This window comes from Panthera pardus, unplaced genomic scaffold (assembly GCF_024362965.1).
Source record: "Panthera pardus isolate Hobbes unplaced genomic scaffold, ASM2436296v1 HiC_scaffold_24, whole genome shotgun sequence".
NCBI lineage: Eukaryota > Metazoa > Chordata > Mammalia > Carnivora > Felidae > Panthera > Panthera pardus.
In genome coordinates this window covers 74407152-74426182 of record NW_026526810.1, presented here as the reverse complement: position 1 = coordinate 74426182, position 19031 = coordinate 74407152, and the positions used below count along the sequence as shown (strand labels likewise).

Below are 19031 nucleotides of genomic sequence, written 5' to 3'. Positions count from 1 at the left end.
GATTAACAAACATCAGGCTTTTCAAGGGCTCTAGAATCCACAGACATTTTTTTAACATCTGAACATTGAGTGAGTTGTTATAAAAGCACCTTTGTTCTTCATGACACATTGTACCTGGATGAAAGGACTCATTCTAAAAGGCAAACACTACCCCTCCCCATCATGCCAGAACTCACTGTATGCCACAAAGGTGGCATCAACTGCAATATAAGATAATAATCACATACACACACTCACAATCACAGCTCAATTTGATGTTTTACCTGTGAGAGGCTTATTAAACCTTTTAAAATACTTTTATTCTTCATAATTGATTTCTATGACACTGCACCAAAATGCCCTTCTCTTTTCCCCCCTGTCTGCATTACCCCCTAAGATCAGTTTGGTTCCAGAGAGCCAACCCATGAATTGAAATCAGGCAAGAATGAATTCTGCCCATGTGTATCGAACCTGGTATTCTATTTTTCTTCCTGGACATTTCCTCATTGCGAGTTACAGAACTCAGGCGCCAGGTGCTACAGCCTTTTTCAGACTTCTGTCTAGAATGGACCTAAGTCCAGAGACCTTCCTTACCTTTAGTTGAACTAGATGCACATCCACATGCTTGCTGTCTGAGTCCTGCTGGACTGAATAGGTTAGGTCACGGACCCTCTCTGAGGTCATCCGGAGCCAGGTCTCAATTTCAGGTAAATGGAGGACAATCTTCCAGTCAGCCCCTGTATGCAATGGGGGTGGCTTTTCATACTGCTGGTCAGAATCCATATCCTTCATTGCCTCTTCTCCCTCACCCTGCTCCACAGTGGGTGTCAAGTTGATGGCCATGGGTGAAGCATCAGTAGCCATGGGATCCAGGTCCTGAGACCTCAGAGGGGAAAGTGTCACGCTCATGGTTAACATGGAGAAGTCTAAACCTTACTTCTTTCCAAAACAGCTGAAAGGCAAGAGGAAAGAAGAAAGCAAGAGTCAGACAAGATTGCCAAATAAAGAAATCATACTTCGCAGAAGAAACAGGATTTCTAAATTAAGCCAGATTTCTAAATTAAGAAACCATAGCTCATGGCAAAAACAGAAGGAGGTGTTGTGAGTTTCTACATAGTAGCTCCAAGACCCGGCATATAATAGGAACACAAAACCATGTGGTATTGCCTACCCCACCATCCATCGTCTCCTCATTCCTTACTAATAAAATCCTGCTTTTCAGCTGTGCATATTCCTGCCAAGAATTTACAACTACATCTCCTATCTCCATCACAGCTAGGTATGGCCATGTGGCTAAGTTCTGACCAATGAGGTGTAAGTGAATGTGTGGGAGAGCTGCTTAAAAGGACCTGACTTAATTTAGGAGGGGCCTCCTTTCTGCCCTTCTGCTTCTCCCCCTGCCTCTAGCCTATAATGTGGACTTGATGACTAGAGTTCCAGTTTTTGTCTCTGACCAGGAGATGCATTTGGGTATGGCAGTAGAGGATGATAGAGCAAGGTGGTAGGAACATGGATCCCACAGGATAACAAGGAGCTACTGTATCTGTCTTAGACTGCTGCCCTGAACTACTTTTATTGAGAGAAGAACAAACTTCTATCTTGTTTTAGTCACTATCACTTGGGGCTTTTCTACTATAAGCACCTAAGCATCATCTTGGCTATTATAATCAGTATATTCAATACGTGGGATAACTAGAGAGGCAACAAGGTTCTAATTAACAAAAACACTATGCTGAATTCAGGAGAGGTTGCTCCTTTCTATGATATGTTAGATAAAAGGATATCATGCAGTAATTCCAAACCTATACTTTGCCAGAAAGTATAAATCAGGAATTAGTATATACAAAATATCTAATTAACTATCAACTTAAATTACATTAATTTTTGGTGATACTGAAAATTTTAGAAGCTTCTAGAATTTCAAGAGTAATAAATTGCTCTTAAACACTTAACATTAAGAAGTTAACTAAATATGTTTAAAATAACATAACTGTAAGTCATAATAAAGTTTCTTTTTAAAGTAAAGTTGATAAGCTTGTTAGTAAGCTAGCTTACTAATGTAATGATCTAAACTATATAATTTATCTTTCTTCTAGAACTAGTCTAACATAAAATGACAACGTTTAGGATCTTGTACTTTAAACATTTCAAATAGACATTTTTAGTTTCAGAAGCAGCTTCTTCTACTCAAGGTAGTGGGTTTCTTTTCCTTTTTTTTTTTTTTTTAATATTTAATGTCCATTTACTTTTGAGAGAGAGAGAGAGAGAAGGTACAAGTGGGTAAGGGGAGAGACAGAGAGAGGGGGGCAGATGACCCAAGAGGGTTCCCTGCTGACAGCAGAGAACCCAGTTTGGGGCTCAAACTCATGAACTGAACTGCAAGATCATGACCTGAGCTGAAGTCAGACAGTTAACCTACTGAACCACTCTGGCATCCCTGGGTTTCTTCTTCTTTTATGACACTTTCTCTGGTTCTACACATTCTAGCTCCCTTCTCCAAAGATGAAATGTGGTTGAACAAAATATGAAATTAAATGTGATTTCCAGAAAGTAGCCTTTATTTCTTTAGATTCTCACTATTCACTTAGTAACAATAGCAAAATTATTTTACCTACAAAAATAGAGGGGGGAAAATCAAGAAAGCTCCCATTTTGACCAGCAACATGTAACTTTCCATACAGAAATTGGCACAGAGAATGAAAAAACTTATTGAATTGACAAAAGCCTTAAGAATAAGTTATTCCTATGACATATTATTTCAGAAACCTTCCAACTCTGCATTGCACTGCCCCCCTCCCAATTTCTTGAACATTTAATTTTTAAATTAGATGATAAGCAGGATTATGGATGAATTTTTAAAACCAAAGTTATTTGTAAAAATAAAATATTATGTCTTAAGGTAAGTTTATCACTCTGGTACTGGCCTTAGAAAGTGATTTTAGGCTTCAATTCAACAGTTTTCTCCATCTAATTGCGAGAGAGAGAAATCCATGCCCCACATTCTTAACCACTCTTACATACAATTTTTAAAATCATACTAGACCTGGCTATTTTTTAAAGATTTTTTTAATGTTTATTTATTTTGAGAGAGACAGAGACAGAGCATGAGCAGGGGAGGGGCAGAGAGGGAGGGAGACACAGAATCCGAAGTAGGCTCCAGGCTCTGAGATGTCAGCACAGAGCCTGCTGGGGGGCTTAAACTCATGAACAGTGAGATCATGACCTGGGCCAAGTCAGAAGCGTAACCAGCTGAGCCACATAGGCACCCCTAGACCTGGCTATTTAAAAAACACAATGAAGAGATATCAAAACTTCAGAAGCAATAAAAGTCCAGGAAGAGTGAGCTGCCATCTACTTATTCATACCCTAGCCTCAGACAGGCTCTGGTTCTGATTTCTCAAAGCACTTTTAAAATTTTAATCAATTCACTTGCTCTCTGGGCAATCCGTTTAGAATCACAATCCCAGAGAAGGAATCGGATACACAAAGGTTAATAAAGGTTTCCACTGGAAGGTCATAGACCTGGTGTTAAATGAAGAAGACAATGGTATCACAATGGTTACCTCTTATAAGAAACCGGATTCACCCAAATCAGAAAACTAAATGCCAGGGTAGTGTACAGTGAACTATTTCTGCCACACCCACACACTGACTCACACACGCAACCCCAGATCTCTCCTAAGCACGCTGCACAACTGAAAAATGATGCTTGGTCATTGTGTTTTCTCTGAAACTCCTGAATCAACACAGGGCCTTCTCTGGAATATACATCCTACTATAAACTAAAGAACATATAAAAAATCGACTCAAAGCAATTTATGTCCTAATATACAATATTTCCATAGATACCATCAGGCTGTGCACTAAGCAGGCACAGTGCAGTTTTATGTGGGACAAGATGCTCCACATTTCTGGGTCTCAGTTTCGTCATATGTAAAATGACAAAATTGGACTAGGTGATTAATGAGATCCCATCAGACCATAAAAATCTGTGATTACCCTGGGTTATTTTCCAGAGATTCCAAAGCCATTAAAATAGCATCCTGCCTATACTGAGAGCTGTGTAGATACCAAGTGCTGGTCCTCCATTTTAACAAAGCACATGAACAGCATCAATAGATTTTCCTACTTAATGGAATGAAGTAAAGTATTACCACGCAAATGCATTTTATAAATCATTATTAACACATTATGTGTTGCTAATTCTTCCCAGAGAAACAAATATGGGAGATTCTCTCAGAGTTTGAAACGAAAGACTGACAACAGAGATGTGGCTGTATATGTAGAGGACACACAGAATAAAATAAAAACATTATACAAAAATGTAGCTGGTGTTCATCACACATGAGTAAATGCTAAGGAAACCTAATATTCAAGCCGCAAAGCAAAATTTTCCTGTGTCTATAAAATTTCAACCTGGATGTGATGTTTCTATATTTAACTGAGCACAGTATAAACAAGAAAACTTCAGTATCTCAGAGAAGTAAAGCAAAGCAGGGGTTACTCAAGTTTTATTTTAATCTCTATTTTCCCTCTAGTATACCTTTGCCACTGGGAAAGGAATACTGCCTGTGTTGTAACAGCATAGCAAGCCTGGAAAGTGGCATAAAATTGATTAATTATCCATTTTCATGCAAAGTAATTACCATAAACATTTAAATTTCCATTCTAGTAGTTCACATTTAATAAGCCCCCATGGATAACCAATCTCTTTTTGATTTTCACAGAATCACATCTGATTTCAAAGATAAATTTATAATTTAAAGGAAAACTGCTTCACATTGTAGAGACCTATAGTAACAACCTTTATGTATATTTTTCCTGCCCCTATCATGCCTATTCAAGCTTGCTTTTCCATTGAATTAATTACTCTATTTGAATGCAAATAGTAGGAAATTCAGCACAGGTCTATTATACGTTCTTCTAAATACTGTAAGTTTTGTATTCTTTCTTGACAAGGCGTCTTAAAATGAGATTCCTTTCCAGGCACAGAGAAAGTTTTTTAAAAAGCCACTAGACAACAGACGATACAGATGAAAGCAATGACCCAAATGTGCCCAGGTGCCCACCCACTCACTCAGGTTCCAAAGGTGCATGTGTGACAGGAGTGATCAACCAGCTTTTTGGAAACCAGTAACCTCCCCTTCCCCTCCCCCATCAAGTAATTATCTGTGGCCACCTCTCCAGCATTAGAGATAATACCACCTTTATCCCAGCTGCTGTTAAAAATAACATAAATCAAATCCTTCCCTTTCCACAAATCCAAAGAAGATTCAACATTTAAAGTGCAAGAGCTGCAAGCGGTAAAGATTTAAAAGCTTTTTCTTTTTTTCTTTTTTTCTTTTGTAAATATGTGGGAGGGCTTTTCCCACCATACTCTATTTATCATCCTATAGAAACAGAAGAAACATGCCACAAATTGCTTACTGACACGGACCAGTTCTGCTATCTTCCTGACAGTCCACAAGTTTTTAGCTGAAACCTGACATTAGCAGAATGCATTCGACTTGAATAAGACACATTTCAATCAGAGAGTGTTCTTGTACCAAGCTAGGAGACCGAAAAATGCAGCCACACAGCCATCAAAGCTGCCCACCTCCTTCTCCCTTCTCTAGTAATCTTTCTCTCTTAAATAAAAGAATAGAAAAGCCAGAAATCTGCCGTATGTACTCACTGTAAATGCTTTTGTCCCTAAAGGTCCTTCGGGATTAAGCGTCTGGCTCCTCCTTCTCCACCCCCCTCGGGTTCTCTTCCTGTGGCCAAACAAGATAAAGGCCGGTGTCAGGCCTGCTCCATGCCAGCAGGACACTGGTGAGTCTGCAGGGCACCAGCTTCATAAGTCCTTAGTAGCCCAAATCTCTTAAAAAGAGAAGGCTACTCCGCTGTCCCTATTTGGAAACTAATGTATAAGCTCCAGGCCTGTTCGGTTACAGTTGGGTCTTTTGCAAACAAGCCGTGATAAGTGAGCAGAGAAAAAGGAGACAGTTGCCAAAACAAGGATCACTATGGAAAAGAGTGTTTGGGTGGACAGAACACATCCAGTCACAGTTCAGAAGAACCAAGACGAAACATACCCTAAAAACTGAGTAATCCTAAAGCAGAATAAATTAATAAATGCATAATTAAATTAATAGTACTACATTAACATAACCAGCTGACAAAGCCAATCTGAGTGGAATAGGGTCAGGCCCCCTTTCCTTTCTTAGGAAGAAATTGCTCTTTCCAAGTAAAGAACATCATGCTGTGTATCATGTGAGAGGCAGTTCTACCATCCATGTAAATCAACCCAAACCTAAATACTTGCTCTCAATCTTTCTGTGCTCTGCCTAGTCCCTAAAAACAAGTGAGAGATGAAAGCATAATTCTAGCCAAATTAACAGATATGTTTGCTACTACGCACATGTTACAAAACTGAGACAGAGAAAATTATGTTAGGCATCACTGAGGATCCTTTTTCCTCCCTCCTCGTTTCATCTCTTTCATGTTCTCATAATCATCCTTTACAGAACCTATTTATAGAGACACTGAATTTTGAAAGGAAAAAAAAAAAGTTCCACTGGAATGTTTTCATTTTTGTCCAAGGTTAAGCTCTTATGCTTTGATTACATTAAGGAAAAAGAAATAAACTTAAGAGGGGGACCCTGTATCTGGTTCCGGCATTCTAGAATCAGGCTCTGCGAAGAAAACACAAAAACAAGTTTAATAAATGGCTGAATTAAATGTCATGGCCTACCTAGATGAATGAGGCTCTAATTCATTATCCGGTTTTAAATCTTGCTGCCTGTGTACATTCCTGGCCTCTTGCGAGGTCAAACATTAGGAAACTTTAAATGGCTCTAAGCTCTTAAAGATGAGAGCCTAAGAGTTCCTGACAAGTGTTAAGTTAGATTTGCTCTTGGGGGGAAAAATAAAGGGTGGTTTTTGTAAGATGCTCCTAAGGAAGTTTCCATAATCACTGTCTGCTTCTTCCTTCTCCTTAGCCCTCTTCCTGGCTCCAAGCCCTGCAGCATTCACCTGGAGTAACAAGGTTTAGTGAGATCACTGCCATAACCCCAGATTAGTCTCACTTTCTAATCCTCCTGCCACAAAAGAACAGCCTGCAAGCGGATAGGATATCCGCGAGAAGGACTTTGGAGGGAGGGAAGGGAGCGACAACATGTAAATAGTGGGTCCCTGACAGACTTCTGCAATTAAAACGATTTTCTTGGTGTTATCACTGCGTTTCCCCTCTCTCTTTTTCCCTCTTTAATATGTCCTCTGTGCACAACTGTGTCCCCAGGCAGATGGTTGATTATATGCTGCTAATCACACAGGGACCTCTCCCAGTCTCCCTTCGGTCACCACTAACTCCCTCACCCAGAGCATAGAGTCTTCCATCAGCCATAACACACTTCATCAAACTATCTTCCTTCCTTGGCTTCTCCTCCTACTCCCCAGCCCTCCACCCTGATTATCAAGTCCTTCTCCTGTGGCAGGGACACCAAGATTGACTCGTCTAGTCATTACTCCTCCTGTGTTTTCTCTCCCCCACCACAGCAGTCAGCTCCTGTCACCCAGAGATTCACTTGGCTGCATCAACCGGTCAGTTGCTAATGGTGCCCATGCTCATGAGTGCATGGACCTGGATTCAGTGATGAGTGTTCATATTTCTTACTCTCATCCCAAGTTGCTAATAATCATCTTTAACTGTTAGGCAGCTACTTTTCTACTGTTCAAGAAAGTGTCTTGAGAGGAAATGGATTTGTAAAACTCTAACACATAATCTACACTATTTCTGCTCTCGTCAGTGCTATTAACAGAAAGAAAACTGACATTACTGAAAATCAACTTTATATAAGGTATTATGTGTATATATGATTCATCATATTTGCCCTCAAGGAAATTATAATATGGACAATATTATAATTGTCCCTCCCTCCACTCTCTCCCCCCCAACCCCACACACACACTCACCCACTGATACCTGTTACACAAGCAGGAGGTAGGCAAACAAAGCCCTGTGAAGGCCCTAGTGGATTGGGATTAATCCTGAAAGGAGGAAAGATAAGGAATATTTTCTGAACCAGGTAACATTTGAGATAGGCTGGTAAAAACAGGTATGATTTAGGTGGGCAGGGGTAGAAGGGAAGTGGGAAAACAATTCCAGCCTGGGAGAATGCCGCTACACCAAGTTAAGAGAATCAACAAATAATTCAGCATTGAGAGGAAATGGGAGCTTGATGGGGACCAGAAACAGACAAGGCTACAAAGTAAGTTGTGGGCATAATATAAGAGTACTGCAAAGGCCATGCTAGGAAGGAGTTTGGAATGAATCTCACAGGAAGCAGAAACTTGAAAAAGACTGTAAAGAAGAGAAAAGGATTGCAGTTGTATTCTAAAATGGGACAGGAAAATCAATGCATCTACACTTATTTACCAAGAAAACAAAATGAGAAATCAGCATTATGAGAGGACTAACATCCTCTTTTCCAGGTAGACTTCATTAATATAAAAAAAACATAAGCTTAAAAACCTCTTTCTGGTCCAGAAAAGAGAGTGGGTGGGAGAAAGAAAGAAAAAGAAAGGAAGCCTACAGAAAAAGAAAAGATGCCTACAAATATGACTTTCAGATCAGAGTAATTAAAGGAGTTCTGTGCTCTGTCCTACCTACTCCATTAAATATAAAAAGATTTCTCCATTTTTAGTTCTCCATTAACCCTAGTATCATAGATGTGAAGTGGAAATTTTATAAGGATTATTTTATGCAATGTTTTTACTTTTTCCTGTTCTAAAATTATTTTAAATTAATTAAAAATTAATATATATTAATTCAAATATTGTAAAAATAGATAACATTGAAGTTAAAAGATCCTCCTCTATTCCTATATTTTTATCCCCAGTCAATAAGTGATAAGAGGCTATTTATCTTTTGTGACCTCATTATGTAAAGTAGAAAGGAAATGAGCCTTATAGGAACAGTCATTTTTAAAGATTCTGAAGTCTAAATTAGTTGTCTGTATTAATGCACCAACATACAAGTGTTTGCTAACTCAGTATCTATTTATCTAGTGGTAATAGGTATTCTACTAGAAGTTGAATAAATTCTGACAAATAAATTGAGAGTTCTGGGTGACTTCTGGGTAGGGATAGCAAACTGAATATCTAATTCTGCTTCCTCTAGAAATCCCACTAACACCATTGCAGAGGGATTTTTTATTTGGGACTTTTTCTTTTTTTTAACGTGAACATTCAAAAATGGGAGGAAAAACAATAATCTTTTTGGAAACAGAAAATTGTATGAACAAGTGATAAATTCTTTAGCTGACTCAAGAAAGCTAAATCTTAACCCAGAAGAGCAGAGAACAAAGAACCAACCTGAGTTTACTTCAGAATCCTTTAAGCATTTTGGAACTGGTCAAACCAGGTACCTCTGAAGTAAAGAAAGAAGAGTGTAGAGAGAAAAATTAACTTTACAAAAAGAGAAGTCTGGCCTTTGTCCTGACTTCTAGGAGGTAACCTCTGTACCTTGGAATTTCCAGAATGGTAGGAGTATTTTTGTTATTTATTGTGGGCCCCTCAGAGCACACCTGACAGTTTATGCTGACAAGGTGACTCATGATGGGGGCTAGCCAGACAGAAAAACCAACCATGTGGTTAAAGAGTTCAGGCTTTGAGCAACCACCAGAGCAATCAATCAATCAATCATGTATAAGTAATGAAGCCCCAATAAAAACTATGGACATTGAAGCTCAAGCAAACTTCCCAAGTTGGCAATACTCCATGAGTATTGTCACACATTAATGACAAGAGGGTAATGTATCCCTGAGGATGTGGAAGCTCTGCAGTTGAAACCTTCTCAGTCTCAGATTCCACCCTTTCTATTTCCTCCTTTGGCTGGTTCTGATTTGTATTATTTTGCTATAATAAAATTATAAGCACAAGTATAGTGTTTTTCTGAGTTCTGTGAGTTGATCTATAAAATTATCAAATCTGAAGGAGTCTGTGAGGATCCCTAAATTTATTATCAGCTGCTTTAAGGTGAGGATATCCCTGGAGACCCTTGAATTTGCAGCTGTTGTCAGAAGTCTTGGGCTCACTTGACAGCCTTGGAGGACTGTGCCCTTAACCTTGAGTGTGGCCTGGGTAAAGGGGCAATAGCACATTGAGATTTATTTTGTTTGAAAAATGTTTTAAAAGAAGTTATAACCCTAAATCTTTCCTTACTCTGTGTTGCTGGGTGGTTGCTCTCACACCCAATGCTGTCAGAAGACTGGAGGTTTCTTCTCCAGAAAAGATCAATCAAAAGGTCTCTGGATTTGGGGACACTGGACACAGTTGAAGAAAGAAGTACCTTGAAAATGAGGGAGTGAGTTAACATAACATTCTGTGTGTTGAGAACCCCCTTCCCGCCAGTCTTCTCTCCCAACTTGATTCTCCAAAGTCTCTACCCTCTAGTCAAAAGACTAGAGATCCCTTTATCCAAGAGGTCTGATCAGTCCAAGAAGACAAGATATAAAACTAGCACATCCATATCACCCTACAGTGACATCCACAGTCAATAGGTCTGTCCACATATTCAGAGCATTCATTCAGCATTTTAGTCTCCCACTCCTAAATATGATCAGGCACTCAAGAATTAGCACAGATTTAGGGAAAGCTCTAATATGGGTAATAGGCCTGAAGTAAGCAAACAAACAACCTCAACCTGTAGGAAACAGGTTTTGCACAAAGATGATTTTGTTGAAAATGAAATATTATCAGAGATAAGATTTTGTATCCATAAAAAAGAAGAGAATGTTATTTTTAAAAGATATTTTTGGAACAAAAAAGAACTTTGGAAAAATAAAAACATGATAGCAAAAAGGGAAATCTCAATACAATGGGTGAAAATAAACTTGAGAAAATCTCACAGAAAGTAAAGCAAAAAAAAAAAAAAAAAAAAAAAAGACAGAAATTAGGAAAGAAAAGGTAAGATAATTAGCCACCAATCTAGGAGGCCCAACATTTGGAGAACAGGAGTTCCTGAAGGCAAAAGTAAAGAGAAAAGAAAAAAATCATCAATGAAATTTTGAAGAAATAGAAGGACATAAGTTTCTAGATTAAAAAGACCCACATAGTGTATAAAAATAGGCAAACACTAAGGCACTTTATTTGGAATCTCAGAATATCAGGGAAAATGAAATTTAGGTTAGAGGTATAGACATATACAAAGAATCATAACTTAGATTGCTTTGGATTTCTCAAAAGCAGCTATGATATTATGACTTATAATAAGAAGCATATTTCTGGTCTATGTCATCATTTCTAGCAGAGAGTTCCTAAGACTTGGAATTTCCTAAGCACAAAGCAAGGAAAGTATCTTTTGTTATAGTAGTTGGTCTTTTGTCCTTGGTTCCTGAAATAGCACCAAAACCAAAAAGGTAAAGACTGTCCTTATTATTCATAACCAATCCCTTTCAACCACACCTGAGTTTATGTTAATGAGGTGACTTTTGGAAAGCCCTTAAGGAAGGTGCTGCTTACCAGAGTAACCAACCATGATTAAAGCATTCAAACTTCCAGTCCCACCCTTCAATCTCGGGGAAGAAGAAAAGGGCTGGAAGCTGCATGAATCACCAACGATCAGTATTTAATCAGTCATGCCTATGTAATGAAGCCTCCATAAAAACCCCCAAAAATGGTTCAGAGAGCCTTCAGATCAGTGAACAAAAACACATCCATGAGGACAGAAGCTCTTGTGCTCAGGATCTTTCTGGACTTTGCCCTATTTATCTCTTCATCTGGCTGTTCATTCATATGCTTTAGTATCCTTTCTATCAAACTGGTAATCTAGTAAGTAAATTGTTTTCCTGCATTCTGTGACTGGCTCTAGGAAATTAATCAAACCTGAGAAGGGGGTGGTAGGAACCTGAGGAGGGGTATGAGTTATAACTAGTCAGATACACAGGTAACAACCTGGACTTAAGATTGACATTTAAAGGGGGTGGAGGGAGGGGGACAGTCTTGAGGAACTGAGTCCTTAACCTGTGGATTCTGACACTATCTTCAGGTAGATAATGTCAGAATTGAGTTAAAATATAGGATACCCAGCTGTTATCATAGAATTGCTTGGTGTGGTAAAAACCACCACACAGTTAGTGACCAAAAGTACCAGAAGTAGAGTACTGAAAATAGAGGAGACACACAAGAGTGTGTTTTTCTATAGCAGCTACACTGTAAACAACATTTTCCTTAAGAAGGAAAAGGAATTGTAGCATAGAGGGGCACCAGGCTGACTCAGTCAATAGAATATTTGACTCTTGATCTCGGAGTCATGAGTTCAAACCCCAAGTTGGGTGTAGAGCTTACTTTAAAAAAAAAAAGTTAAGAAATATAGCATAGAATTGTATACCAAAATAAATACAGATTGATAAACAGTAAAATGTAAGGATAAAATAAAGATATTTTCAGATATTTAAGTTCACAAAAACTAACTTCCCACATACTTTTATCAGAAGATATCAAAGTCTCTCTAGACACTCTACCAAAACAAAGGAAACCAAGAAAGAGGAAGCCATGGAAATCAGAACCCAGGAGACCTAGCATTCCAGATTTATGAAGAAAGGAAATCTCAGGATGGCAGCTGTGTACCAGACAAGGAAGCATCCAGTCCAGAATGGAACAGGTCAGAAGACTCTCAGAAAGACTGCTTCAAACAGGTGACATTGAGAGAAAACCTGATGTAAATTAATATACTTAGAAGAGACTTACTCAACTGGTAGAGAATTGGGGGTTGAAATAGAAATAAACATAGAAAACTAAGCAAACAGTAATTATAAATTCCAGAAAAAATTAAAGAGTGTACAAAAACAAATCAGGAATCATATTACTCTATGTGGTTTAGCTAAAAAAAAAAATTACATTTACCTAATCTTAATAATATGAACACTAAATGTTGATATAATCCAAGTCACAACATAATTTTACAGGATGAATGAGAGAGCAGGAATTGTGAGTGGGCTCACACATATGCATGTGCACCCTTGTGAAAGGGTGACAGAGAGATGGGATGGGGGCAAGCTAAATAAATTCTCATCTTTCATAATAAGAAGTCAACAGATAAAGACAAGAGAAAAGTCACATTTGTATGGAACCACAAAAATAGCCAAAGCAATCTGAAAAAAGAAAAATAAAACTGGCAGTATCACAATCTCAAATTTCAAAATATACTATAAAGCTGTAGTAATCAGAACAGCATGGTTCTGGCATAGAAACACACAGAATAGAGAGTCCAGAAATAAACCCACACTTGTAATGTCAGTTAATCTACAACAAAAGAGGCAAGAAAATACATGGGGAAAAGACAATCTCCTCAACAAATGGTGTTGGGAAAACTAGACAGCTATATGCAAAACAATGAAATTAGACCACTTTCTTACACCATACATAATCATAAACCCAAAATGGATTAAAAACATAATGTGAGACCTAAAACCATTTAATTTCTAGAAAAAAACATAGGCAGTAATTTCTTTGACATCAACCATAGAAACATTTTTCTAGATATGTCTTCACTGGCAAGCAAAACAAAAAGCAAAAATAAACTACTAGGGCTACACCAAAGTAAAAAGGTTTGTACATCAAAGGAAACCATCGACAAGCAAAAGTTGACATAATGAATGGAAGAATATATCTGCAAATTATATATATGATAAGGAAGTAATATCCAAAAAATATTAAGAACATACAACTCAACACCAAGAAAACAAATAATCAAATTAAAAAATGGGCAGAGGACGTGAATAGACATTTTTGCAATGAAGACATACAGATGGCCAATAAACACATGAAAAGATGCTCAACATCACTAATCATCAAGGAAATGCAAATTAAAAACACAATGAGATTATCATCTCACACCTGTCAGAATGGCTAAAGTCAAAAGCACAAGAAATAACATGTGTGGATGAGGACGTGGAGAAAAAGGAACCCTTGCGCACTGTTGGTGGGAATGCAAACTGGCATAGCTACTGTGGGGAAACATTATGGAGGTTCCTCAAAAAATTAAAAATAGAATTATCATGTGTTTCAGTAATTCCACTACTGAGTAGTTACCCAAAGAAGACAAAAACATGAATTCATAAAGATATAAGCACCCCCATGTTCATTACAGCATTATTTACAATAGCCAAGATATGGAAGCAACCCCATCTATTGTCCACAATAGATGAATGGATAAAGAAGTGGTGCATGTGTGTCTATATGTATGGAATGGACTATTACTCAGCCATAAAAAAGAATAAGATCTTGCCATTTGCAAAAAACATAGATGAACCTAGAGGGTATAATGCTATGTGAAATAAGTCAGTCAGAGAAAGACAAATACCATATGTGGAATTTAAGAAACAAAACACATGAACAAACAGAAAAAAAGAGACAAACAAAAAGGCAGCTTCTTAAATATAGAGAACAAGCTGGTGGTCTGCCAAAGGGAAGGTAGGTGGGAGGATGGGTGAAATAGATAAAAGGGATTAAGAGTATACTTATCTTGATGAGCAGTGAGAAAGGTATAGAACTGTTGAACAGCGATTCAATACATTGCACACTGAAACTAACATAACACTGTATGTTAAGTATACCTGAATTTTAAAAAGAGAGAAAATAGGAAGTAGTCATACAATTCTATTGCCTCAACACAGAGGTTGGTACCAAAAAAATCAGTTAAAAGATGAAAAGTCTATGAGGTGCCTGGCTGGCTTAGAGAGTTAAACGACTGACTCTTGATCTCAGGTCATGATCTCTCAAGCCCCACAATAGGCTCTGTGCTGACAGCGTGGAGCCTGCTTGGGATTCTCTCTCCCTCTTTCTCTGCACCTCCCCCCACTCATGTTCACTGTCTCTCTCTCTCTCTCAAAAATAAACAAACATTTTTTAAAGAAAAGATGAAAAGTGGTAGAACTCTTCCTCCTGTTCTCCTTGGGAAAACAGGACATGGAAAAGAAGAGCATATATTTGACTCTTAACTATTTGTATGCAAACATAAAACTTAAAAATATCTAGATTAAGCAGTGCCCGGAGGGTTCAGTTGGTTGAGGGTTTGATTCCTGATTTCGACTCAGGTCATGATCCCAGGATTGTGGGACGCAGCCCCTCCTCCCCACCTTCCTGTTGGAGCGTGAGCCTGCTTAGGATTCCCTCTCTCCCTCTTCCCTCTCCCCCAGTTGCACTGTCTCTAAAAAATTTAATATATATAGATAGATTAAAAAACAAAAGAGGTTTTTTTATTAAAAAATTTTTTTTAACATTTATTCAATTTTTTGAGAGACAGAGTGCAACCGGGAGAGGGGCAGAGAGAGAGAGAGGACACGGAATCCAAAGCAGGCTCCAGGCTCTGAACTGACAGCACAGAGTCCAATGCGGGGCTCGAACTCACGAACCATGAGATCATGACCTGTGCCGAAGTTGGATGCTTAACAAACTGAGCCAGCCAGGCACCCCTAAAAGAGTTTCTTAATTGCCAGACAGGGTTTTAATACTCTCAGGTACACTGAGCATTTCTAAATAGGGGTCACTAATTTCCAAACTTATGTGAATATGAAAATTATTAGTCTTTGATTTTTGGTAGAGAATGTTACAAGATTGGATGTGGCACTTGGTTAAAATACTAAATTTAAAATTGTACCTACCCACCTCCTAAAACACCGTGGTTTTTAAAACAAAGTGCTTACTGTGACTCAGTTCAATAATAAGGTTGTATTTATTTCACTCAAACAATCTCTTTAAGAAAGAGCTGCTTCCTATAAACTAAATCTGATTTCATGATAAAAGCCACAGGTGATTAAGTGATCAAGTTAAAGGTGAAATTATTTTATTATTTGTTTCACAAAGAGATACATGCTTTAGCAAACAACTTTCATTTTTGAGGACAATGAATCAGAGTGAAATACCAAATAAGGAATTTAAGCCAAATCTTTCAAGTAATATTACATTCGTTTTTGCTGTTCATGCTGCAACATGAGAACACATCAAATAACTACCCATACTGCTGTTCTTCCATAAACAGAAGGCATTTTACGGGTGATGAACTCTCATAAAGACCAGGATTTTCAAAAGCATTATTTCCTATTCACTATTATTTCCTTCCCACCCTAGCCTCCCAGACATGCAAAAATGATTTTTTTTTAAAGATTCTGATGTCAGATTAAAAAAATATCAATGGGCAATGGCAAAGGCTTTTAATATCCAAAGATCTGATGTGATCAAAGATCTTTCTCTGAATATTCTTTATTAAAGAAGGAATAATTAAGTCTGCTTTTCAAAGAAACAATTTTAGCCAAGTAGAATCTGTTTTTTTAAATATATTACAATGGTTTTGTTTCATATGCATCACATTCATTAAATACTGTCAAACATTTCTGCGCAACCAGCCATCTAAATTGAAGGTGAGTGTCTGATAAAATATGACTTGTTGTCATATGAATCAGCGTTTTGAAAAATAACTCCTAGAACAAACAAAAGTTATATATCACAGACCTTCAAAGAAAAACAAAATACATATTTTCTAGTGAAAAGTATAGAGACAGTATAAGCTCATAAATATTTTTGGGCTGTGTATTCTGGTAGACAATAAAAGGCTGAGGCATGGACCAGCTTAAGCATAAATTCACCTTCATTGAATTTTTATCTTTTTCTTAATAAATTATTTATTCCCTTGCTTAGTGAAATAAATAGCAATATAGAAAATGCTAAGTAAGGGCTAATTACTTAAAAGCCTCTAAAAAGAACTCAGCAGATCCTACGTCAATTCTAGAAAATTAGTTATAAACTGAATATTACTAGATGCTTTGCCAGATTTTCCTTTCAGCAAACACAGAAAAAAAAACTTTTTTAAAAATTTTTTCTGTACTCCTCTAAATCACAGGAGTACAAAGGGGAAAATGCTGAACAGTGTAACAGACAAACCCATATTCTCTCTCCTCTGCCATGAGAGTGTAAAGCCTAAGCTGAAAGCTAAACCCTCCAGCCATTTGATTTTATCACTCACCATGAACCAAGTCCAGCGGTGGCTGGCGGGGAAGAAAAGGAGCAGCAGGTTCCCAGAGAGGTCATCATTTCCGAGCCTTTCACTTCTTGCCCTACTTAGGTAAGTCTTCGATAAGCTCTATCATCCAGGCACATGAGCACCTGGCTTTCATCCAAGAGGGATTCAAATGCTTGAAAGCTGACTGTCTCCTAAGCTTTTTATTTTTATTTTTCATATCTTTCTTTGTTAGCAATAGTTAAAACCGATGTGACACTCAGAAACAGCTGGCCTTTCTCCAATAGGCTCTAGAAATCATCCATTTATAATTTTTCAGTTACTGAAAAACAATCATATCATACATCACATGACACAGCTACTTTTGGTCTTACTTAGTCATTTGAAGCCAAATACAAATGCATCTCAGACAGATTCTGCTTGTCATAGCTTCTATTCACTGTGGCCTTTGCCACGATCCTGTCATTGTTAATAGTTCTGTATGACTCAACCACTGATTTAGATATCCAAGGTCCTTTGAATGAGTTTCTTGAGTAAGAAATATCACTTATGCCTGAAAACAAATAATCCAGAATATTTTATTAACATGCAGTTGACTCAATTTTTAAAATAAGAGCATTTGGAATGGCCCTTTAATTAAGCTGGAGTCTATAAAGTGAGAGTTTTGTTTATTTCATTTTTTTAACATAATGTAAAAACAGAAACAGTTGACAGAATATGGTTTTCCTCTTCTACCACAATGTGCAAAATAAGATGCAAATGTAAAAGAAAACAGATTTAGACATATTTATAAGGAGGTAGAAGAATATATCAGCCTGACAGTTTTATGTACACTAGAGTTTAAGAAAAAAAAAATGTATTTAATGAGCATCTCACTTTGTTTGACACTTTCCTGGGTAGTCTGGAAACCAAGTTCAGTCAACACTTGCTAACAACCCACCCTCCAGAAACTTCAGGTCCAGGAAACGAAGGTCTAGCAGCTTCTATGTGTACTTAATTCTCAGTTGAACTGTAAGGATGAAGAGGTTGTAGAAATTTGATCATGAACATAAAGACTCAGCCTCTGTACTTTTTTTTTCCATTTTTTCTTTGTTTCCCCAGCCCTATTGAGATACAATTGACATGTGACATTGTGTATGCTTAAGGTGTACAAACTGATTTGATACACATATATATTATAAAATGATTACCGCAATAAGGTTAGCTGACATATCCATCAGCTTGTATAATTACAGTTTTTAGTATGTGGTGAGAACATTTAAGATTTATTCTCTTAGCAACTTTAAAATGTATAATAAAGTATATTGTTAACTATAGTCACTATGCTGTACATTAGCTCCCCAAAGCTTATTCATCTTATAACTGGAAGTTTGTACCTTTTGACCAACATCTCCTCATTTCCCTACGCTTAGCCCCTACTAACCACCATTCTACTTCATTTCTAGAGTTTGGCTTTATTTTAAATTCCATATATGAGTGATATCATATGGTAATTGTCTTTCTCTGCCTGACTCATTTCATTTCACCTGCAAGACCCATCCATGTTGTCACAAATGGCAGAATTGCATTCCTTTTTATGGATGCATTATATACATATCACATTTTCTTTACCATTCATCTGCTGACGAACACTTAGGGTTTTTTTTTTCCATGTTGTGGCTATTGTGAATAATGCTGCAACAAACATGGGGCTTCAGATAGATCTTCAAGATAGTGATTTCATTTCCTTTGGATATATATCCAGAAGTGGGACTGCTGGATCATATGGCGGTACTATCTTTAATTTGCTTTTTAATTCTTTATTTTTTTGTTTAAGTAATCTCTACACCCAACATGGGGCTTGAGCTCACAACCCTGAGATCAAGAGTCATGTGTTCCTCTGACTGAGCCAGTCAGGCACCCCTATTTTTAATTTTCTGAGAAACCTTCATACTATTTTCTATAGCGGCTGCACCAATTTACCTTCCCACCAGCAGTACACAAGTGTTCCTTTTCTCCACATCCTTGTCAACACTTACTATTTCTTGTATTTTTCAGAATAGTCATTCTAACAGAT

At 37.5% G+C, this 19031-nt stretch overlaps 1 protein-coding gene across 6 annotated transcripts in view; it reads right to left on the bottom strand.

Annotated features, from left to right (window-relative positions):
• The window catches only part of AKAP6 (A-kinase anchoring protein 6), a 492371-nt gene that overhangs the window by 377971 nt on the left and 95369 nt on the right, over nt 1-19031 (bottom strand). For 3 of the 6 annotated variants that reach the window (XM_019428105.2, XM_019428101.2, XM_019428107.2), the window contains exon 3: nt 574-931. In XM_019428105.2, the coding sequence (XP_019283650.2) occupies nt 574-897 (324 nt within the window). In that variant the 5' untranslated portion in view covers nt 898-931. Of the gene's footprint in view, nt 1-573; nt 932-5056; nt 5108-5653; nt 5828-16981; nt 17083-19031 lie in introns of those variants that run through there. The other 3 variants (XM_019428103.2, XM_019428102.2, XM_019428104.2) reach the window with 3 other exon arrangements.